Raw genomic sequence first — 24,232 nt, 5'->3', positions numbered from 1 at the left:
TTCTGTCTACCAGTTCTGTCAACTACTAAGAAAGGAGTATTAAAATCCCTGTCAATTTATCCACCTCTCTTTTCAGTTCTGTCAGTTTTTACATCATGTATTTTGAAGCTCTGCTGATAGGTGAATACACATTGAGAACCATTTTATGTTCCGGTGAATTGGCCCTTTTATCAGTGTGTAATGTCCCTCTTTACCCCTGGTAATTTTCTTTGCTTTGAAGTCTACTTTGATATTAACATAACCACTCCAGCTTTGTTTTGAATACTATTTGCATGATACATCTTTTTGTATCCTTTTACTTTAAACCTTCCTGTATCATATTTGAAGAGAATTTCTTGTAAAAGTATTTAATTAGATTGTGTTTTTAATTCCATTCTGTCAGTCTCTGTATTTAGACCATTTACTTTTAATATAATTATTGATATGTGTGGATTTATGTATGTCATATTAATATTTGTTTTTCGTTTGAGTCTCTGTTTTTCATTCCTCTGTTTCCCCTTTCTTGCCTTATTTTGGGTTATTTGAACTTTTTTTTTGAAGTCCCTTAATTTATCTCTTGTGTGTTTGACTATGTTTCTTTTTATAGCTTTTTAAATAGTTGTTCTAGAGATTATAATATATATATACTTTTTATAGTCTGCAGTTTACTTACTATTGATACTTTATTAATTCAAGAGAAATATAAGGGCTTCCCTGGTGGCGCAGTGGTTGAGAGTCCGCCTGCTGATGCAGGGGACACGGGTTCGTGCCCCGGTCCGGGAGGATCCCACATGCCGTGGAGCGGCTGGGCCCGTGAGCCATGGCCGCTGAGCCTGTGCGTCCGGAGCCTGTGCTCCCCAACTGGAGAGGCCACAGCAGCGAGAGGCCTGCGTACCACAAAAAAATAAATAAATAAAATAAAATAAAAACTCAATCTATGACAGTGACGATCATAGGAAAGATAAAACAGAGATACACAAAAGAAGACAAAAAATTTAAAAAAAAAAAAAGAGAAATATAAAAGTCTTATCACCATATGGGAACCTTTACCAGCACCCCTCCCCATCTTGTATTTGTCTTACGTACTACATCTACCTACATTAAAACTCCAGGGATTTCCCTGGTGGTGCAATGGTGACCGCCTGGAGGGGTGGGATAGGGAGGGTGGGAGGGAGACACAAAAGGGAGGGGATATGGGAACATATGTATATGTATAACTGATTAAATTTGTTATAAAGCAAAAAAAATAAAAATAAAAAAATAAAATAAATAAAAAATAAATAAAAAAAAAGAGAGAAGGAGGAAAAGATGGATATAGGTGCAGGTAGGTTTTAGGTTTGGAGGCACAAAGTCAAAGGAGTAAAAAAAAAAAAAAAAGAATCCGCCTGCCAGTGCAGGGGACATGGGTTTGATCCCTGGCCCGGGAAAACCCCACGTGCCGCGGAGCAGCTAAGCCCATGCACCACAACTACTGAGCCTACACTCTAGAGCCTGCAAGCCACAACTACTGAAGCCCATGTGCCACAACTACTGAAGCCCATGCGCCTACAGCCCATGCTCCGCAACAAGAGAAAACACCACAATGAAAAGCCCATGCTCCGCAATGAAGAGCAGTCCCCGCTTACCACAACTAGAGAGAGCCTGCACACGGCAACGATGACCCAACACAGCCAAAAATAAATAAATAAAAAATAAAACTAAATTTATAAAAAAATATATAAATAAAAATAAATAAATAAAACTCCAACAGACAGTGTTAGGAGAAGACTAGTCTATTATATCTACTTAGACATTTGATATTTCTGTTACTCTCCCTTCTTTCCTGATGTTCCTAGTTCTTTCTGGTGTCATTTCCGTTCTATCTGAATGACTTCCATTAGCAATTATTTTAGAGTAGGTCAACTGACAGGATTTGTTTGTGGCCTGGAACATGAGAACAGAAATGAAAGAATAAGAAAAATGGGAGATTTTCTGTAGTGTCTCTGAGCCAGAAACAGAGGGCTTCTCCTGGAGGTCTCTGTTCACACTGATTCCTGCTTCTACATCTGGGGGTTTCAGAGAGACCTGTCTGATGGGACAAAGAATGTGAAACTCAGTACTGATTTGGTGGCACTTTGAATTCTGGTCTTCCTCCCTCATTTGCCTGATATTGTTTACTTTTCACATTCCTCAGATATCCTGTTTTGTGCAGCCCATCAAGAATTTATAGTTGTATTCAGTCGGAAAGGTGGGGTGGAATGTGTTTTTACTCCATTTTACCTAGAACCAGAGCGTGGTATAGCAGGATATTTATAACAAATTCTTAATAACATTTATTAAATGAATAAATGAATGAGATATCAAACAGTTGGTCCCAACCTCTGTCTTCAGCACCAGGATTTCTAATAGTCTCCAGCCCTTCTGGAAGGAAGACCATCTAAATAATTGAATCAGTATCTGCATACTTGGCATCACCAACTCAGTGTCCTGTCTGCACTTTGAGCATGTCCAAACTGAACCCCTTCCTCTTCCACTGAAGACTAGCTTCTACTTTCAGTTTCTCTGTGTGCCATAAATTAACTGCTAGTTGTCTTTTACCCTTTCCCTTCAGTGAGTTTCAGGAAGATAAGTTCTCTGTTTGGTAATGTTTCTCCTGTTCGTTCTCACTTTCTCACTCTCAGCCTTGCCACCCTAGTTCACAGGTCTAGACTAATGAGATAGGCGGCCCAACCACAGGACAAGCAGAACCATTGTTGGTGATAATAGAGGGCAAAGAATGAGGAGGAACCAGGAAGGTGGGTTTACAGCCAGCCTTGTCCATTTGTAGGGAGACAGGGGATGGGAGCTCAGGGCAGAGGAGGGAGCCACTACCCAGATTTCAGAGCCCGAGGGCTTGTGGAAAGCTTGCCTCACCTGGCGTGTTGAGGCCCAGGGCACATTAATGTATTAACACAGTAGTAACTCCTGAGAATGGGGTTTCTAGTAGGTGTGAGGGGCCAACAGTCCCCACTGAGCTCGACCCCGGGCCTTCAGGGCTGCTTCTGAGTAGGTGCTGGTAATAGCCACCTGACTTTCTCCTTCCCTTGTAATCGGCATTCTCCAGTCTGGGCCAGTTGACTGTCTCTCAGACAGCAGCCCTGAGCCCACTATGCCCTGCTTAGAGGCCTGGACTGACAGCTCTGTACTGCCTTCCAAGTTCAAGGCCTTCCACCACTCTCTCCTTCCTCTCTGCCACTCTTTCCCTCTTCTCCAGCTCACTTGGGCTATTCCCTGGGCCCCAGAGAGTCCCCAGACTGTCTTATCTCCACACCTCCTCATACTGTTCCATCCCCCCACTCCCAGCCACCACCCCAGCCTCTACCTGTCAAAGTTGTATCCTTCAGATGCTGCTCAGATGCAGCTAATTCCAGGAAAGCTCTTATGCCCTCCCTCTCTTGGCTATAGGCTGATACCCTCCTGCCTCCTTCTTAACCCACCTTAGCCAGTAGTCACTAGTCATACAGGATGGTATGTGCCTTGAAGGCAGGCGTAGTGAGGCTCTCTTCTGTTTGGCCTTTGTGGTTCTTGCACGTAGGTCCTGCTCAGTAATCCTTGCTGGATCAAAGTGAATGACATCAGACTAGCTGATATGCCATCTCTAGAAAGTCTCTCAGAGAAACGAGGGGGCTGTGATTGTGATATGGCGACCGTTGATGGGAAGACACTCGGGATCCCTGCTGTGTACATGAGGCTTGTTTTGTAAATGGGAGATTCCCTTATCTGTGACATCGCCTGTTTGTTTTTCCCTTCAGTGTTAATACTCTGAAGGGTCAGGAAATAGGAAACAACCCCATTAAGTATGAGATTCTGAGGGCTCAGTCCGCAGCTGACAGCACGAGCGGAGCTGCAAGATAATGGAGGCCGATACCGGTTCCAGTCAATTCTTCTCGCCTTTGCAAAGCACCGAATGACAGGCAGATTTCTCAGCTCCAAGCAGGCCGTCGCGTTCAGATGATAAATGTGTCCCTGGACAGAAGAGCCTGTTGAGTGATATTTACCAGTGTCTCTGTGAAGGGCCCTCAGCTCCCAAGGGAGCATTTTAAGCCTTCAGCTGCTCACCCTGTTGACTGACGCCCGTGGGGTGGCGAGAGGAATAAAACCTCGCTCCTGCTCTCCAACAGGATGGAAGCCATGGTGATTTGTTTAGGTGCTCGGAAGTTTCCTGGTTCCTTTTGTTTCCTGTATTCATCCCCTCTCTCCCCTAGTCAAACCCCAGCAAAGAGAGACTTGGAATGTGTGAGACACTTAGAGCCTTAGAGGGGGAGAGGCGAGGAGGTCAGGTCTGGCTCTACCACTTAGTGCTCCTTGGCCAAGTTCCTCAGCTTCTCCAGACCTCAGTCTCCTCAGAAATAAAGTGGAGATGACGAGAATTGCCTCACAGGCTTGTTGGACAGATAGGATTAAATCTGTGTAAAAATACTTTGCATGTTGTAAAATGCTCTCCAGTATAGGCATTCGTTCAGCAGTTCCTCTTTGCGTACCTGCTGTATGCTGGGCACTGTGCTGGGTTTGAAGGGTCATGTCCAGATTGTCTGGCTGGGAAGAAAGGCAGGCTAATGCCTTTACCAGCCATCGGTGTGGTTCTGGGGCGAAGGACAGCAGCTGGCTCAGAAATCATACCTCTCTGCCGCCCTTGAAGACTGCCCCAGTCCTGACACTTCTCTGGGGCTCTGGCTCCTGGGATCCTCTCCCAGTGATGGGACGTTTGCGTGACCTTCTGCAAGGAGCATGGCTGAGTCGGAATCTGGTGCCTGATGCCAGGTTCTCCAGAGGAACAGATAGGGCACGTGCATGCACACACACACAGACACATGCATGGAAGTTTATTGTGAGGAATTGGCTCACACCGTTATGAAGGCTGAGAAGTCCCAGATCTGTCGTGGGCGAGCTGGACACGCAGGAGAGCCGGTGATTCAAGTTCCAATCTGTCCACATCTGAAGGGGGAGGAGACCCGTGTCCCAGCTTGAAGGCAGGTAGGCAGGCAGGGAGTGCTCTCTTACTCCCCCTTTTTGTTCTATTCAGGCCCTCAGTGGATTGAATGGGGCCCACCCACATGGGGAGGGCAGTTTGCTTTCCTCAGTCTACAGGTTCCAATGTTAATCTCTCAGAAACGCCCTCACAGCCACACCTAGGATAACGTTTCACCGAATATCCGGGCACCCCAGGGCCCAGTCAAGTTGACACATAAAATGGACATCTCACCAGGGTTGACGTTCACTTAGAGCCTTCAGGTTTACTAAGCAGCTTCACACGCTGCGTCTTATTTGGCTCTGTGACGACCCAGTGAGGGGGTCATCCCCCTTCTCTGTCCTGTAATCCTGATGCCACGGGCTCACCAGCCTAGCCATTTGAAGCAGGCCATGCTCACCTTAAACCCAAATCTCAAGGCACCGAGCCTTTTCCCTCTGGGCAGCAGGAAGTCTGTTCCTTTCCAGATCCCACTTCTCCAGCATGTGAGTGGCTTACGTGGCTGGTCTGTGCGCCTGTCCTCTGCCGCCAGTGCCCTGGCACTCTCCGCTCTTCCCCTCTGCTCCTTAGGCAGCAGGAGACTTTAAACAAAGTTGCCACGTGGGTTGGGTGTCGTCCATGGGCCAGACATCACTCAGCATTTCCACAAAGTCTGCATGTAATCAGGATGCTGAAGGAAGACGGGACTCCACACAGAGGTCTGCCCTCGCTAAGCCTCAGCCTCGGTGGAGTGGTGTGCGGTGAGGACCGGGGGAGGCCAGCGCCCCCTCGGACACCTTCATGACCATGTCATCACGTCTGTCTTGGCCTCACAGGGCCACAGGACACAGCTTTTACGTTTAATATGCCCTTTGTTATTTTAATCATACTGATGAATCAGGGCACTTCTGGGTACTTCTATTTATTTAAAATCCATTGTGAGATGTTCTTTTACAGTCTGTCACAGGGGAAATATGAATTTATTAACTCAAAAATTATAACACCCTCATGCTGAGCTTGGAAATGGGCTCCAGTCAGCAACGTTTCTCAAGCCTACATTTCAAAGTCCTCCTCTGCCTGGCACTGCAGCCACTTGTGTGCATGTTTGTCTCCTCGTCTGGAAAAATGCCTTTGGGGGCTGTGTGTGCCCCCACATGGCATGGTGCCTGGCATAGGTAGGTGCTTAATTACTGGTTCTGGGCTGGAATGGACTGGGGCTCCTGCCGCACAGCACACTCACCCAAGCTCTGCGCCGGCGGAGCGGCTGGCTGGCAGTCAGGACACAGCAAGTGGTGGTTGAGCACCCGGTCTGTGTTGGGCACACGCTGGATGCAGGGAGTGCAGCCTGGGTGCCGGACCAGCCCTTTCCTGCAGCAGGTTCACAGGGAATGCAGCCAGCGGAGTGCGACACGACTGGGCAGGGTGTAGGCTGAGGGGAGCAGGAGGGGACTCAGGAGGTGCTGTGCGGGGCCGCGCTGGTGGCTGGACTGACGGGGCCTCGGAGCAGGCTTGCAGCAGTGCTCAGCGCCCTTTCTCTGCCGTTCCCCCACAGGGCCTGTGCCAGCAGTGAGACAGAGAGTGAAGCCGGAGACATCATGGACCAGCAGTTTGAGGAGATGAACAACAGGCTCAACTCGGTCACCGACCCCACTGGCTTTCTTCGGATGGTCCGCCGCAACAACCTCTTTAACAGGTATGTGTGGCCCGGCCTCCTGGGCTGGTGCCAGGCAGGGCGGCCCGGCAGCGTGGATAGCGTGCTTTCGGGGGATGCTCCTCCTGGCTGCTTGGGCTTCTGGCTGGGATGTGAGTCTGCAGGAGCGAGCGTGGTACTCCTGGGCCCCCGCTCCCCGGGGCCTGGGCGTCACAGCAGCCCCTCCGGGTGAGGGGAGGAGGCGGTAACAGGCTTGATGTGGCAGTCCGCCTTGGCTGGGACGGGGCCCAGGGGACGGTCGGCCGCTTCTTCCCGTGACCTTGGAGCTGACTTCCCGGACACCAGGCAGAAGCCACACAGAGTGGCTTCACATACTTCTTTGCCAGCTTTGGCCAGTAACTCACGGCCAGGCCCCTGTGTTGACCTTCCTGGCCTGAGACTGAGGGAGGCCCGGAAGAGTGGATGCCAGCGAGCCCGTCCAGACCCAGGCCCCATCTCCCCGTTACCTGACCAGATAGACCTCAGCGACTCCGAGATGGGTCAGGGTTGAAAGTGCCAACCAGCATACATACCCCTGTGCCTTTTCACCGGGGGTGACAGCTGAGCTACATCCAGATAAACAGGGGCAGGAGGTTGGGGTTGAGGGGCACCTGTCCCGCGGTCATTTGGTTGCCTGGCAACAACCTGGGAGTCACATTTGGAGAGACCTTTCCAGAAAGACACCCCAGACTCTCTGAGGTCCCTGCCTTCGAAGGGCAGCAGGTTGAGCCAGGCACCCAGGAGGGAGTGACTGTGCTCTGGGTGGAGGCGGCCTCTGCCGGACTGCCCTGTGTCGGGGGGCATTGTGTGCCCCGTCTGCTCCTACTCCAGGCCCTGGTTTCCTCTCATTATTGTGCTGTCACGGTGACAAACGTGTGTTTACTTTCCCAGGGGCGATCCGAATGGGACGGGAGCCAGGAGCTGGGTCTGTAGGAAGTGGCAACTTGGTTGAAAGGACGCCAGAACCTCCGTCTGGTTCACCCCCAGCTTCCTCTTCAGCCCTGCCCCCTTTGCAGGTGCCCCTCGTGGCTTTAATTTTGTGGAGGGACAGGACCAGGCGCCGGAGGCGGGTTGGGCCCGGCTCCGCCCTCTGCCGCTGCTCCTCGGCCTCTGAGGCGGGTGATTCTCGACTCTGCCTGGTGCTGTGATCCATGGTTGTGAACTAGGGCGTGAAGAGCTTGGGGCTCAGGTCTGGCCTTGCCACGTGCCAGCTGTGGGACCCTAGGCGGGTGACTTCACCACTGTCAGCCTGTTTCCTCGTTGCTGAAGTGGGAACAAGCTTCCTACTTTTCAGGGTTTCCTTAACATGGGAGTTGAGGAGCTAATGTATGAACAGCACATGACAGGCTTCCTAACGCACATGTACTCGTGCTGACTTTCTGCTGTTTTAGGTGTGAAGGACAGTGCGAAACTTGGATTCTTACGATAATGTGGGTGGATAGACTTTAGAAGGGATGAAATTTGTATGTACCTGTGGAACAGGTGTTGACCACTGTGGGTTGCAGCCTCACCCGCCCTTTCTCTTCCTGTCCCACCTCATGTCCTTTGCTCTCAAGAGAGAGAGAGCCAGCGGCAGGCCATCAGGCATCCATGGCCAGCCTGATCACAGGCGTGCCTGCGGCCAGGAGCCCCTCCTCCAGGGCCTCGGGTGCTAAGGCAAGAAAGGGGTCAAACCAGGTGTACCCGGAATCCTAGCTTATCACCCCTGGATGGTAGGTGGTGTGAATTTTGGATCATGGAGTTACTTCCTTTGGGAAAATATTTGTTGTCTTTCTGAGCAGCTCTGGGGTAGGTCCAGTGAGCACAATACCATGGATTAGTTCATTGGTTCATTTAAACAATGCGGTCTGTGCCCAGGACCAGGCTGAGGACTAGGCCAGCCCTGAGGCTGGGAGCGGGCAGCAAGGCCTGCAGCACGGGAGCCTGGGCCTCGCTGCCTGGCTGCTCTGTGCCCAGCTCCCTCATCAGGGCATGACCTGCTCGAAGCCTCAGGCCTGCCCTCGGGAAAACAAAGGGGTTAGAAGTGGTCTCTGCTCACCTTTCCAATCCTGACCTTCTAGAGACTTCTGAGGGCAGATCAGATGAGGGGAAACAGGCTGCATTCTTTCAGCTTCAGTGCAGGGAGCCAAAGGCCTAGGACAGTTGCCATGCTGTGTGCTCTCTGCTGTTTCCCGACAAGCCCAGGAAGAGGGGTCTCTGGCCTCCATCCTGCCAAGTGACCCACAGAGGCCAAGGTATCCTTGTTGGTTAGGATGGTGTGGGCCCTTGCAAACTTCCAGCCCATCCTCGAGTCTCGCAGCTGAGGGGCATGCACAGGCTGGGAGGGTGGAGACCTGCCCCTGCAGCAGGTGCAAAGCTGGGTTTCAGGTCCCACTTCCCAGCTGCCCTGCTGGCCTGTGTGCTGCCCTGCCCTGCGTGGGGTCCCAGGCAGGCCTTTCTTGCTGCCCCTTCGTGACCAGGAGGTGGGCTGGTTTGTCACTGGCTGGGACGGCAGAGCGCTTGTCCCTGGAGCCCACAGAGGTGAAGTGGAAGCAGCCGTGTGCGTAGCAGCACCAGCTCCCCTCTGCAGGGCCCTCCAGCCCCGTGATTCATGGGCTGCTTGGCTCTTTTGTTCCAGGCAGTTTGCTGGACTGGTTTGGCAATGAGGCTGCTGCAGCAGAGGCAAGTCAAGTGAGACTTGGCCTTAGAATTCTCTTTCTCCCCCTCTTTCTCTCTCTCTCTCTCCCCCCACTGCACAGCTAGCTTGGTCTTTGTTCTTGAGGTCTCCACAACCACTATTTTTCTTCCTGCCTGTGCACTTTGGCAGAAAACACAGTTGCATGTCAAGCCCAGGGCAGGCACTGCTAGTGAGGAAATGAGCAGTCTTCTCTCGTTTAGCACCTGACCCTGGGGGCCCCCACTGGGCAAAGCAGCAGCCCCCAGAGAGGGCTCTACCCCTCATCCTGCAGAATGCTTGGGAAGTTATGCTGAGGGCTGGAAGGCCAGTGCGTGTGTGTGTGTGTGTGTGTGTGTGTGTGTGTGTGTGAACCTGGGGGCAGTCAGCAGATCACATTTGCTGCAGAAAAGAGGAAGAGGAGCAGGACAGGCTTTCAGCTGCACCCGGATTCTGGGTCCTAGGGCTGTGCCTTGGCATTGCAGGTGCACCCAGCCAGGATCAATTAGGACCAGAATCCCATAGAAATGTTCTGACTTCTGTTGCCACCACTGGTGCAACATGCGTGCTAGGTCTTTACTTTTTCGCTTTATGGCAGTATGTGTGATATGGTGCAGAAAGGGGCTTTCCTGTTGCCCAGACATCAGTGGCTAGAGCCAAAGCAGAGGGCAATGAAGTGTCAGGGCTCCCCATTCTAGAGAGGGGGCCAGAGCCCTCCCTCAGCTTTGCAGCTTCCAGCTAGCACCCCGGCCACACACCCCCACAAAAGAAGACCGGGTGGGCGAATCGGCAAGTGAGCCTCCTTGGCCTGGTTGGGGTCCTCCAAGAGAGTCAGTGACCAAGACTGGGGGTCCTGCAGGAAGAGAAGGAGGCACCACCATCCTGTGGGACCAAAGAGAGGGGCAGCCATGGTGTGGTCTGGGTGCCCACGCCTAGTGTGGCACAGAGGCGTGCCTTCCCAATGGGTGGGTCACATGGGCTCAGCGACAGAGCTAGCATTAGGATCTGTGTCTGGCCATGTCCCAAGACAGTGCTCTAGCTCCCAGATCCCCACCCATCTAATGCTCCTGCCAGATGATCACTCAGCCTTTGCTTGAACTCCTCCAGTGAGAGGGAGCTCACCGCCTCCTGAGGTGGTGCATTCTGTCTTTGGACAACACTGACTAATACAGCTCTGGGTTCTTTATAAACGAGTGAGTGAGACTCCATGGGTTTGTGGGGGGACAGGCTTGGACCCACAAATCACCCATGGGTGCAAGGCCCTTTGGAAAGTGGGTTTCTGTGTTAGCATCAGCTGAGCAGGCCACCACACACAGGGTCCTCTTCTCTCCATCCCTGAGCACATAATAAGCCCGTCCCCCCATGACTGCCCAGCTTGGGCCCTGAATGGGGTCAGCAGGCAAAGCCTGTGCAAGGCTGGCCTGGGCATCAGGCTTTTCCAAGGCGACCATCCCCAGGCTTGGCCATGGAGCCTCATGCACATTGCAGCAAAGAGCAGAGTGGGCAGCGGCCGTGGTTTCTGCAGGAGGGCAGTCCCAGGCCCCTTGGTGGTACGTGTGTCACAGCCCTTGCCCACCATTCCCAGAGGAGACCAAGAGCAAGAGAAGAGAAGCCTCGTGCAGCCCAGATTCATCCCTGGGCTTGAGAGGAGTTGGTGTCACTGGAAGAGCAGGGGTCTCTGCCTGAGCCCACCTCCCGAGGAGGGACCAGAGCAGTGATCCAGGCGCTTGGTGATTAGGTAGGTGAGCAAGCAGAAAGCACCGACGGCTTATTGAATAAGCACTTAAAATGCAGCACTTGACAGCCTTCATCTCCCTGAGGAGACAACCCTTCGTGTGAGGATGTTCATGGCAGAGAGTCACTGAATACTATCAGGGTCCTTTTTTTTTTTTAATTGAATTGAGGCATCTCTGGCTGCTTGAATATAATGGATTTGCCAATTAATCTTTCCACTGGTACCTTAAAACCCAGGTACTTGTTCAAATCTCAGGCCAGCCAGCCCCTGTTCCCTCAGAAGACGCAGTTCAGAGCCCCAGAGGGGATTTTGGAGCATCCAGGTCAGGGCTGGGGGTGGGAAGGAAGGAACCCAAGTGGTTTCACAGGCAGCAGGTGCCCATGGAACAGGAGCTCAGCTCTGTCTGCCAGGGCCGCTCCCAGCTCCTTGGCTGTGAGGCAGGAGGCCCCCCTGAGAAAGGTGGGGGGCTCTCGAGGAGTGGAGGCAGGATTCCCCCCAGGCCCGGGACCCTGCTGCTGGGAGCACAGAGAGGAAGCCTCCTGAACTGGCCACTGGAAAGTGAAAACATGTGATAAAGGCCTCAGAGAAGGCGAGGAGCCAGGTGCCTGGGCAAAGCAGCCGCCCCTAGAACGAGCTCAGCACTGTGGCGGGAGGCCTCCTCCTTCTCCTGGCCCTGCACAGCCTGACCTGGGTGCGCCCCGCGCGGAGACAGCCTGGAGTACAGCGCTCAGTGCAGCGTCTGCCATCCTGGGTGACGGGGCACTCCAGATGAGGGTTCAGGGCCTGACGCTATGGCAGCGCTGGGCCTTGGGCTCCCCAGCCCCCTGTTGCCTGACTGCATTGCCAGCAGGGCCCTGCCCATGACCTGGGCCTTAGGTGAGATGCTTAACCTAGAGTCTCTGTTTACTCAGCTGTGACAGTGGAGGTGCGGGGGGTGCGGGTGAGACCTGCCTGGTGGGAGGATTCCAGTGATGGCCACGGGTCAGCCCGGCCTGGCCCACCCCAGAAGATGCCCCCTGTCCCATGGTTCTCTCCTGTCCTCTCCCTCCAGTTGCCCTAAAGATGCCAGACGTGCCCCAGTGAGTGCTCCTGGCTCAGCTCACTCTGCAGCCCTGTCAGATGGGAAGGACCCGAGTGCCTGGCGGGGAATTGAGCACAGAGGGGAGGACACGGGAAAGGTGGGAAAGGAGAAGACCCTCCAAGGCGCAGGAGGGAAGCCTGCGAGGCAGGCATCCCTGCTTCTTAGCACCTGGAAGAGCAAAGCGGGCTCCTCGGTCAGCTCGCCTGTCATGCTTTCATGAAACGCCCCTTTCCTCGCTGCTCCCCTGTATTCCGCCTGGTCCCTGCCCCTCCTGACAAGGGAGGCCTGTTCCCAGTCCCGCCTCTGGGTGGAAGTGTGTGCAGAGCCCTGGGAAGTCCTTTGCGAATCTCTGGGATGCACTAAGCTTAGGTTTGGGCTCCTCCCTCTGCGCCGAGAGACAGGCGGACGGGCGGGATCTCTGGGCCAGGCTGGCTGCCACCATCCCTGGGGTCTTCAGCCTGGGTGGGGCCCCTCCCTTAGTCTCACCTCAGGGGGGCTGAGTCCCTGCTCCCCCATGTGCGCTGCTCTCCTCGCTCTCCGTCTTTGACTGTGAAAGCTGAGAAACCAGTGTGTGTGTTGGGGTGGGTCCCCCTGGGTCCCCCCCCACACACACTGACTGCACGTGACCTCACTCCCCTCCTCAGCAGACAGGGCAACCAGCTTGTGCTGAGTGTGGCAGTTCGGGCCGAGACTTCCAAGCGCACATCCCCCAGGTGTCCCCCGGCCTCCCCGGATGCCCGGTAGGCGCACGCCTGCCCCAGTCAGGGCTTCGGCGTGGGGCGCGTCAGCGTGTGAGCCCGAGCGAGTCCCAGCGCACAGGGTCTTCTGCAGGCCCAGGTAGTTATAAAACCCCTGCCTGGGGAATAGATCTCTTCATCCCTGCAGGGAGATTCATGAGCCGCAAGTGCTACCCAGACCGCCTGGCTTTTGTCATCATTCCGGAGACATAAACTACCCCGATGCCTCTGCCCTGCCCGGGAGCGCTCCACATATCACCTCGTAGCTCTGCGTCCTGCTGGTGCAGAGACCAGGCAGCTCCCCCCTTGCCTGCCTGCCTGCCGTCTCCCTGGATGCGTGCTCAGTCCCTCCGTTTCCCATTACCACACAGATGGCCGAGCTGCAGAGAAAACGAATATTTCTCCAGAAGTAGATTAATAAACATCTGAGGAATGAGCTGGTAAAGACCACGATGTGGTGTGAGAAAATCCTCTCTGCTGAGAGCTGGACTGTCAATTAGCCCGATGGGATCCCTGCCAATAAATGGAGGCCTCAAGGAAAGCGAGCCAGCGCCCCCTGCTGGAGCCGCATGGCGGAGCAGCTGGGAGTCCCGGGAGCCCGGCCCTCCTTCCTGCTCTCACGAAATCTGGGAGAGGCCGCCCGCTGTCAACGTCGCCTTTGTGGACCCAGCAGCAGGGAGGGCAGGGATCAGAGGCAAGTGCAGGTTTCTCAGTGTGCCCTGAATGCTGAGAGGACACAATAAAACCCCTCCCTCCCCGGCAGGTGGGAGGCCTGACCCTGCTCTGGCCGGCAGCCTCGTCCAGGCTCTTGGCCTCTCTGATCTGTAGAAGAGGAACCTCCCCACCTCCTAGGGTCCTGAGAGCGAGATGTGGGTGTGGCAGGCTTGGCAGGAGCCTGAATAGGGGCGCAGCCCCTCCTGCGGCTCACCCTCTTGCCACAGGGAAACGTTTCCACCCTGTCAAAGCACCATCCTCTCATCTGCGTCCAGATTGCCCAGGCAGAGAGAAGTCAGCCAGGCTGAAAGGGTCCGCAGAAATCAGAGCAGTGCCATCACCGAGGCCCCACCCCGTGGCCGTGCTTCCGCAGTGTGATGGATGCACTGGGCCGTGGCGACAATGCCAGGAAGGAGGACAGCAGGGAGCGGACCATCCCACACATCCGCTCACACCTGTCAACCACTCCGGCCCGGGGTTCAGAGCCCAGGGGGCTGCAGCCGCTTGGCTGTGACTCTGAATCCCGACCACGGGGACGTGCATTGGTGACGCCGACTTTCCAGACAGATCGCAGCGCCGGAGGGCTGTGCTCAGGCCCTGCCACCGACACCGGCAAGCTCAGGGAGGGCTCTAGGGCTGAGGCCAGTGGAGCAGTTAAAAGAGCCACCGCAGTTTTGATGGCTTCCTAGAGTGAGTAGATTTTTAATTTTTTAAAACTAGAAGAGACTGCAAGGCATTTAGTCTACCCCTTTCGTTTTACAAGCAAGGAAACGTGGGGAGCACAGAACTGACATGCCTTGGCAGAGTCACACGGCGGCAGCTGTGTTGTCCGGGAATGCCCCCCCGGCTCAGGGAAGGAGCTTGACCGCTCGGCTCCTCTGAAATATGGCGCACCTTTGTGCAGATCTCCGAGCAGGCGCACCCCTGTGAGAGCCGCTGTAGGTCACTGTGAATGTTGTAGCAAAAACAGAAGCAACACACACAGGGAGCTTGTTTGTTTGTTTTGGTTTTGTTTTGTGGTACGCGGGCCTCTCACTGTTGTGGCCTCTCCCATTGCGGAGCACAGGCTCCGGACGCGCAGGCTCAGCGGCCATGGCTCACGGGCCCAGCCGCTCCGCAGCATGTGGGATCCTCCCGGACCGGGGCCCGAACCCGTGTCCCCTGCATCAGCAGGCAGATTCTCAACCACTGCGCAACCAGGGAAGCCCAGGGAGCTTGTTGATCGCAGTCTGTCCAAGGCAGCTCTGTGGAGGTGAGGAAACCACTGCTCGCTACTGTGACCCTGGTGGGTCCTAGCCTGAGACCCGCCCCACCCCCCAGCCCCCGGAAGCATACAGATGCCCAGAGAGAGTGTCCCTGGAAACCTCCGCCAAGCAACACATGACGCGACTGGCCGTGTGTTTACCAGCCCTGACCAAGGACATCGACTGGCTTCCCACCTGAACTGGCCGGGGGTGAGGGCACTGAGCCCCAGCCTGGTCCCAGCCCTGGAGACCAGCAGGAGGCCTTCCTCTGATGAGCCCTGCAAGGACTCAGCCTGGGGGAGGAGCTTCCTGTTCAGGCAGGCCTGGTGCTGAAGGGGGCGGGCCAGCCGCGGCATCGCCAGCCCAGAGAGCAACCGCCCTGCCGCCTCACCTCTCCAGCCCGCAGCCCCACCCTCCATACATTTGCCCCCAACACTCTGCCCCAAGCACCCCAGTGCTCCATTCCCAACACTGGTGCCTCCCTCTGCGCTGTTCCCTGGGCTTGGAACGGCCTTGCCCCTCCTTGTCCACAGGCAGTCTAACTCAAGATCGTCCCCTGTGCCCACAGCAAATGGTCCTCTCCCAGAAGGCCTTCCCTCGGCTCTGCCTGACCAGCAGCTAGTCAGGGCCTTATGCCCCGGACCCGTGCTGGCGCTCTTCCCTTCCCTACATACAGCCCAGTGCCGGGACCCATGGGTCAGCCCCTCTGTGGACCCACGTGCCTGGCACATCACGGGGCAGTGATGCATGTGGAGTGGGTTAGCATTGTTGGGCCCCTTTAGATGCCTCTGGCACTTCATGGGTTCAATAAAAAGGCACCCCAGCCCACTCCCACCCTCCTGCCCAGGGCTTCTCACTCATTGTCCCATCAGCTGAGACTCCCAACACCTTTCAGGTTCTGGATGCTTTGCAGCCATCCTCCCCTATCTGACACTCTCTGTAGCATTTTCTCTTTTTGCAGATGCAAAAAGTGAGGCCCAGCGGGCGAGAGACTTGCCCCAGGCTGGGACCCGTGCCCACAGGTCTGTCCATCACACAGCTCCCCACCCCCTCCTGCCTTCCCTGTGCAGCTTGGTCATGCTGGTCTCCTTGTACCAGGGGAGCTCGGGATGTGGAGCTGGGTCTCTTTCTCCAGTTGGAGCTATTTAGTTTAGGGCCTTGGGGTTTGTGGAGCGCCCCATCGGTCACTGTTAGGATTTGTGGCCACACCGTTGTCTGGGAACATGGCACTCCCGGGATGTCTGTGGACAGATTAATCAGACTCAGGTGCCTCAAGTGGGGTAACAAGCCCACAGTCCAGGAGACACATGTCTAAGGAGTGAAGTGAGGGGTGTGTGGGGCAGGGTGCTGCAGTCCTGCCACCCACCCCGTGCTGTTCTGGTGGCAGCCTGGGCTCCCCAGGCTGCAAGCGCACACAGGCCCAGGCCGTGTGTAGGAGCACACAGTGCCATGACAGACACTGTGCGTCACTCCAGCACATCTCTGGAGGGCAGTATGGTGCTCTCTCCTTCAGGGGAGCAATGCTCTTTGCCGTGTATTCCAGGGAATTAAGTGAGCCTCTGAGTGTCACTGCAGGGTTATCTGTGCTTCACTGGCTCTGATGGCAGAGACATGCCGCAGCCCCAGTCGCTTGTAATTACATGCTTTCTGAGTGAGGGTGATGTAGGAGCAGCCATGAGCGGGCTCGCAGCCCCTCCGAGCCCTCTCCTTTTTCTTCTCTTGCTGGAGCAGGGTAGGGGCTGAGGGTGCTCACAGCCTGGCTTGGCGCAACCCTAGGATTTAGAAGTGGAACATTGCTGAGAACACCGCAAAGGGCGGGGGAAGGCCAGGGACAGAAGCCATGCCTCAAAAACGCAAACGCATCTTTCAGATCATTTCTCTAGATGGTCATGGATCCTGGCCTGGCCCAGGAGGGAAAGCCACGTTCTGCTTTTCCTTAGGTAACAACTACAGAGCTGCCACTGCCAGCCGCCCAGAGTACTTACTTGGCCATGTGTCTGGTGTGAGACCTAGTCTCTGCCTTAAGGTCCTTGAGCGCATAGCAGAAACTCCAGAACTGTGCACAGTGTCTGGATCAAGGTTGAGAGACCACTCACTGTCTGATAGTCATGTGGAGACCGTCACCAGAGGCTGTGCTGAGGCCACGCTAGCCACGCCGAGGGGCTGGTTCAGAAAGACTCGTGGGGGCAGCCTGGTCCTTGCAGTGGAGATGGGTTTGTTTCCCTACCTGCCATCTCTTCTGCTCACCTGTGCCGTTGGTCCTCTGTTGGTCCCCAGGGCCTGCGTCAGTGCCTGGCAGGTAGCCAGTGCTCAGGAAACATTTTCTCAATGCATCAGTGACTCAATGGATGTTGTTCACCTGTGTTGGGAGTGAAACTTGGGGTCCTTGGGGTTGAAAATACCACCTGTACTAATAAAATTTTGCTTGGAAACTTTGGAACATAAATTAAAAAGGGAAACAAAACCCTGCAGCTGCGCCTGAGCTGACCACCCCCCCCATGCAGGGCCTCGGGCTGTGCTGGGGCTCCAGTGGGGGCCGGAGGCTGACCTGAGCCCAGGTTGGGGCCAACAGAATCCTCGTTGGCCCCAACAAGGCCAACGCCCTGGACATTAGTTGGTCTTGGGGCACCATCTTCCGAGCAGTTTGGTGGCTGCCCCGATTCTCATGGTCCTCATGTCTGCCTGCCCAGTCGCTCCACACAAGGATGTAATTAAATCCTTTGAAGAGCACTTCAGGACATTTGATTATGCAGAAAAACTCCATAGCCGTGTAAGCTGCTGTGTGCAGCTGGTCCGCCCTGTGGTGTCTGTCAGTGCTCACTGTGCTGTGAACAGTACCTGAGGGGGAGGGGGCAAGGCCAGAGGGAGGGAGGCCGGCGCGTCCTGCTGGGAGGCCTCCCCGCTCCCTCCTCCAGGAACAGGAACGCAGCCTGTGCCCGACGTCACCCATGTCCTTCTCTCCCCAGGAGCTGCCAGAGCATGACCAGCCTGGTCAGCAGCGCCACGTCGCCCATCACGGACGGGACCTCCTCTCTTCCCAGGAGGCAGGGCTCGTTCGCCAGGCCGCCGCTCCGCGCTCTGTACGACCTGCTCGTGGCACCCATGGAAGGGGTAAGTGCCCGGCCCAGGGCTCTTGGCGTCAGGATGCATCACTTCCTGCTCAGCACCCCCACACCCCCCAGACAAAACACAGGCTCCTGAGACAAAAGAGGTTTTCCAGACACGGGGCTTCTCCGTCCAGCTTCTCAGTCAGCATCCGGAAGCCCAAGTGGACGTGTGTTCTGGGTTGGCTGCTGGTTAGTGGATGGACCCTGAGCTCCAAGTGGGCAGATCCGGGTTCAGGTTCCAGCCCGGCTCCTTACTGGCTGGCTGGTCAATTTGGCCTCTGTGACCTCCTCAGGTGCAGATGAGACGCTGCTCCTTCCCACCTTGCTCATCAGACTTGGGGAGGCCTGGGGGCGCAGGGCTGCACGCATCTCCCCAGCAGTCAGCGCTCCCCCGCCCACTGCTCATCTGAGGGTCTTGCCTGAGCAGCTTCAAGCCCAGGGCCGCTTCCTGGTGAGAACAGACCCTTGGCCTCTGCCCTTGTCAGGACTCACTCCACCACAGGGTCCAGCGGCATAGACGCCCTTGCACTTGTGATTTCTCGAGAAGGTTGAGTGCGGCTACTGACAGGTTTCTGTGGCCCTAGTCTTTGCACATCACTTTTCAATCCAGACGTGGCTATGTAACTGGCGGGAGGGTGTGGGGGGAGGGCTGCCAAAGGGCTCAGGGATCTTGTGAATCTGAATGGTGAGCCCATCAGATGCTTTTTTTGCGACTGTGTACTAGTCAACTCTGGCTGCTGTAACAAAATGCTGCCGACTGGGGCTTAAACAACCGACATTTATTTCTCACAGTTCTGGAGGCTGGAAGTCCCAGATTCTTGGTGGGAGACCTCTTCCTGGCTTGAAAAAGCTACTTTTGCACGTGTTCTCACGTGATGGAGAGAAAGACAGAGAGACAGAGAGAGACAGGGAGAGCGAGCACACTCAGGTCTCTTCCTCTTCTTCTAAGGACACTAATCCCATCATGGAGATCCTGCCCTCATGACCTCATCTAAACTGAATTATCTCCCCAAGGCCCTACCTCCAAATACCATCATACTGGGGGCCTAGGGCATGAACATATAAATTTGGGGGGGACACAAGCATCCAGTTCATAACAGACCCCTAGGAAAGTCCAGGTACCTGCAGCAAGTGGAGGCTGTGCTCCTGGGGGGCCCAGCTCTCAGCTGGGAAGGGTGGGGATTGACGGGCCCTCAGGGAGCCAGCCTGTGTGTCCCTCCTAGCAGCTCCCCACAGACAGGTGGGAGATTTGTCTCACAGGTGTTGGAGTGGCCCATCAGCAGCTCTCTTCCACTTTAGCCAACTGACAGAGGTGAGGTGCATCCTCAAGGTGTCCTCACCTTGACAGTGATCCCTTCACCCTCAGGAAATGCCAGTGCATCTCCTGGCCTGGCCTTCCCAGGATGTGTGTCAACTTGCCTAATATTTTTCAGGAGGCTGCACTGCCTGGTGGTGCCCTCTGGACTTCCCTTGCTCAGGGACACAGGGGTGGAGGGAAGCACAGAGCCTCTAGGAGCTGGAAGCCTGGACTCGTGTCTAACACTGCCTTTTCCTGGCTAGGTGACCTTGGCCAAGCTGGTACCCCTCCTTGAGTACCTGTGTCCTCATTAGAAATTGAGGACGATGCCACCGAGCAGAGCCATCTCTGCGTCCCTAGCAGCTGGCACTGGTTCATGTTGGCACTCAGTAAAATTTATAGATGGTACGTGGTCCAAAGCTGCATTTGGTTTTTGGGTCTAGTCTGGATACAAAGCAGAAGACCCAAGGCAGAAGTCAGCTAATGGGTTTTCTGTGGCCACTCTTTTGTGGCAGCTGGGAGCTTTTCAAGAGGTTATCAAGCAGCAGAAAGGGGCTGGGCCTGCCCTGGAGCCACTTTGAGTCTGTGAGCCCCCGACCCTGTCAACCAGCCCCCTGCTGGTTCCCGCTTACTTCCGGGTAGATCCCAAGTCCAGTGACGTGCCTGCAGGGGACCCACACCTGAGCGTTGTTTGTTTCGCTGGTTGACACCAACCCTTTTGACCAGGGAAGGGGCTCTTCCCTTGTATCAAAGACAGAAATCCTCGGGGTGGAGAGCAGCGGGAAGAGGCTGGGGGCGGAGAGAGGCAACCCCTCCTTCCATCCATTGCAGCGTTTCCACCCAGGAGAGAGGCTGCTACAGCCACGAGTCATCCTTGAAGGGGTCCCATGAGTTCATAAACTCTGCCCTGTGTTTTTTAGACAGTTTTTCTCTCTGAGGACTTTCCCCTCTGACTTAAAGAATATAAACATGCCAGTGGGATTAGTGATTGCTTGTGTCTGGACATCTGTGCTCCTCCAGGGGTGCCGGGAGGGGGAAGATTTATGGACTTGAGCCCCAGAACGAGTTAGAACTGTGATCGAAGTCATGTCTTTATACAGTTGACTAAGGAAGGAAACCCCGGCCCCCCAAGGTGCGTGCCGGCGTCCTGAGGCTGCGGCGGCCCTTCTGTGCTCGGGAACTGCACGTGTGAACGGGTGTGACCCTCAGGGGTGCGTCTCGTCTTGAAGTGAGGCATTTAGTTTGAAAGCATTTAGTTCCTGATATTTAGTCCTTTTGTGACTGAGGAGTTTGAACACAGTGAAGGTGTTAGGCTGCCTCACAAGAGATGTGAGGTCGTTAAAGTAAATGATCAGGGCAAGAGCTTTTCCTTGGCTGACTGATGGGACTCACTGCGGTTCAGTAAAACCACTTCACCGAAGAGCTGGGATCTGATCAGGAGTTCCTTCCCTCCCCATTTCATCCCCTCATTCACGTGTTTATTGACACGTGCCAGGCACAGCCGGGCGCACACCGGGCACAGAGGAGACTGGGGGCGGGGGTGGTTTGCCGGGTATGATGCTCATGGACTGTGCTCCTGCTCAGCGCACTGCCTGGCGGAGGACGAAGACTGCTGGTTCCCGCCCTGCTCCGGAGGCCACTAGAGGGCGACACGGCACCGTCCGCCGCTCCCGCCGCTGTCAGCTGCCAGGCAGAGCCAGGCCTTCTTCACATTTTCAATGAAAATACAAATCAAAACCGAAAGTCCAAGATTATGAATTACTGACACTTCAAGACTAAAACGATTAGCCTCTTCACATGGGACGTATAATTATTTGAACAACTGCCTTTGTTTAGCCGCAGTCCTGTTGCTAAGGGACTAGGTCAGACGGTATGAAAAGTGGAACAGAATAATATTTTACCGCAGGCTTGCACCAGGACTTGATTTAATTTAGCTGAAGGGAAACACTGCCGTGGCTCTTTCCTTGAAGCACGCTGTCCTTTGCTGTCAGGACGGGTGAGCATGTCCAGTTATCATGAGGGGGCCCCATTCCATCTGCACATGAGCCATCATCAAACATTAAGTCAAATCCTGTCTCAGACCCAAAGGAGAAAATGTCACCAAAGTGGCACGTGCTAGTGTGAGAGGGACCGGGACCCGGTTTGTGTCCATGGCGTTCGTTCTTCGTCACCGTGGAGTGAAGGGTAGTAACTCGTGCCCGAGCCTGGACTCGCCACAGGGACACGCAGAACCACGCACCCCCAGGGCTGCTCCACGTGAAGCGCAGGCCCCGAATTACCCCTCAGTTTGCAGACGGGGCTTCGTCCAAAGCCAGAAGCTGCTAGCATTAAGGACCCAGGTGTAGAGTCTAAAATTCCCTAGGATTTGGTCAAATCACTCTTTAAATGTGATTTAACAAGTTCCTGGGCTTGTTCTAGTTATAGTCTCTGTCATCCTTATAATTATTTCCATTTATTTAAATTCCCTGTTTGCTAAGTTTACAGTCGTCAAAGCCAAGATGATAGGACAGGTAGGAGGAGTGAACGACTCTGGTCAGAAGGAATGGTCCCCCTCGTCCACCTCTGCTCTTGACTAAAGAAGCCTCCAGGCTAAGTGGAGTTATCTGGTTCCGGACCCCAGAAACTGACTTAAAACTTGCCGTTCACATCGGTTAGGTTGGTAAACTGCCTTCCTAGACACCAGAGCTCCAGGATGGCCCAGGACCTCTCCTCTGAGAACTCGAGGTAGGGGTCTGGCTCTGCCAGGGGCTTGGCCAGGAGGAGAGCTTGGCTTTGGCAGGGTCGTGACTGTGATGTCTGCTCTGGGGGAAAGGGACTCTTGTAAAGCGGTGTGATAACCTAGCTTATCCTTACCCGGTAGATGAGACCGACTGGTCAGGTGCCTGGTTTGTGAATAGACTGGAGGCTTTGGAGGTCATCTTCGAAGGCTTGTCACACAACAGTCCGACCTTGACTCCAGAGTGTGGAGGGGGGGGACAAGGCCCACGAGATGGGCACTGCCAGGCTGTCTGATTTCTGATTGGGACTCTGTGGTAACATTCACATGGATAGGACAGACGTCACCCAAAGACCACAAGTGTCACCACAGCTGATCAGGAGAAGGAAAAACAGAGGCAACGACTCGCAAGCTGTCTGGGCTGCTGAAGCAGTGGTGAGAGCGCCAGGCTGATCAGCGAGCTCCTGCCAGGCAAGCGGTGTTCTCACCTGGGTCAGGGCCCCTTAGGTCGATTCGAGCTGATGTTCAACCGCCCCCGTCTCAGCAGCTTGGCCCCAGTAGGTTCTGGGGGAGCCAAGGCACGCCTTCCACTGAGGGCGTGTGGGCTCGTTTTCACCAGTTCGGCCACAGAGAGGCCTCTGTGCATGAGCAGATCCCTGGGCTGACTTGGCTGAGACTGGACCCTTGGTGGCCGGCAGGCCCCTCTGGCTCTGGTTGGCCACTGGTCATGCATCTCCCATAGCCAGATTCCTCTGGTTTGCCCCTTCTCAGAGTCTCCAGGCAAACCAGTGGTTTGATTTTTGTTGTTCAGAGAGGACAGTTGAGTGGGTCGAATTTGCACTTTTGCATTTTTCTGGTTGGAAGACAGTGTCTGCAGTCCTGGTAGCTTGTAGTCATGGTTTCAGGGTTTTGTTTTGAACAGCTCTGATATTTACTGAGACTGATACCACCATCCATGACACCAATATTTCTCAGAAGCGTCACATAAAAGGTTTCTCTACCTTAAAAAGTTCTGTTTGATCAATTCGCTCAATCAAAAATATAATTCAGGAAAAAAATCCTAAGACCTGTACATGGTTCTGGGGTATCCAGATTCCCAGCAGTCAGTTCTTTGCTTCTGGAATCCTTGTTGTACACAGTGAAGTCCATTTCATCCCAAATCGAATCTGCCGGAAAGTTCATGGACCCAGGAATTTTCTTGCCCTCCCCCGTGGTGATCAGGGGTGTTCATTCTCTGGCCTGTGATGCTGCGAGGCTCTGAGAGGCCTCCTGTCCTTCCGTGAAAATGGAACTCCCCGCGTATGGGGGCTGCAGGCTGCTCCTCTGAACCCTGGTGCTGTGCACAGAGTGCTGAAGCCAAAGTTAGGACGCATGCAACATCACGTTTGATATCGGTGCTTTCCAAACGGTTCAGCACCCCCCGGTCACCATGAGTGTATATGGGAGATCCCGTTAACCAAAATGGTGATCGAATCAGAGTTCACCACCCAGGCAAACACTTGGGACCCGTGGGGGTTGCCCGGGGGAACTGCCGACTCGGAAATTGGACGTCAGGGTAACTGCTCGGCGGTGGGTTTCACAGGTGTCAGGTGTGGTGGATACTCAGTGAAGAGCTGTGGATGATGGTGGTGGAGACGTGCAGGTGAGGAGGACCTTGGTGATGGCGGTATCCCTGAGTCCCTGGGTTCCATGTGGAGCTGGATGCTCCAAAGAGGCCATTTACGTGTTTTGGGCATGTTTACAAACACAGGAGGGAAAGGGAATGAGTTGTACTAGAAAAATGATCGAGACCCAGCAGGAAAGAATAGTATGAATAATAGGACCTGTGTTCCTCTTACTTAAAGCACCTGGAGGCAGTTGAGAATTCACGTTTGACCGGTATGTGCTGAGGGCCCGCCTAGAGCCCCACACGCTGCCTGTGAGGTCGCGGCGTCAGTGCTGTCCCGTGGGCTCGGGAACTGAGGGGCAGGGAGGTGAGAGTCTTGTCGATGTTCTCAGAACCCCCTCCACCTCTCCCCTAACCACACACCCCATCATCTAGCAGTTCTGGGTCCCCCAGAGCTCCCGACCCAGCACGCGGGCCCAGACCCCGTGGCGAAGGCCTCTCCTGGAATGTGCCTTCCCTTCCTGGTCACTGGGCAAGGCTTTCCAACCTTCCAAACCCCGCTCAACAGAGGGTCTGGGTGTGGTCCGGAGCTAGAAAGCACAGGTGGGTTAACCAGGGGAGATCAGTATCAAGACTGTTCCCTGTGGTGAAGGGGTAACTGAGATACAGGAGACTGTGCGGTTCTCCTGGGCTGAGGGAGCGAAACC

General features: G+C 54.8%; 2 protein-coding genes across 4 annotated transcripts in view; one reads left to right on the top strand and one right to left on the bottom strand.

The window, feature by feature from the left end:
- The window catches only part of LOC308626761 (uncharacterized protein), a 452,693-nt gene that overhangs the window by 354,258 nt on the left and 74,203 nt on the right, over positions 1-24,232 (bottom strand). The gene's annotated exons all lie outside the window — the stretch shown is intronic.
- TTC28 (tetratricopeptide repeat domain 28) overlaps positions 1-24,232 on the top strand; it is a 598,353-nt gene that overhangs the window by 550,179 nt on the left and 23,942 nt on the right. For all 3 annotated transcript variants that reach the window (XM_081252173.1, XM_081252172.1, XM_081252174.1), the window contains 2 exons: positions 6,498-6,638; positions 17,766-17,910. In XM_081252173.1, the coding sequence (XP_081108299.1) occupies positions 6,498-6,638; positions 17,766-17,910 (286 nt within the window). The remainder of the gene's footprint in view (positions 1-6,497; positions 6,639-17,765; positions 17,911-24,232) is intronic.

The sequence above is a fragment of the Mesoplodon bidens genome, assembly GCF_964165515.1.
Source record: "Mesoplodon bidens genome assembly, chromosome: 13".
Lineage (NCBI taxonomy): Eukaryota > Metazoa > Chordata > Mammalia > Artiodactyla > Ziphiidae > Mesoplodon > Mesoplodon bidens.
The sequence above is the reverse complement of the archived record's forward strand: the minus strand, read 5'-3'. Positions and strand labels throughout refer to the sequence as shown.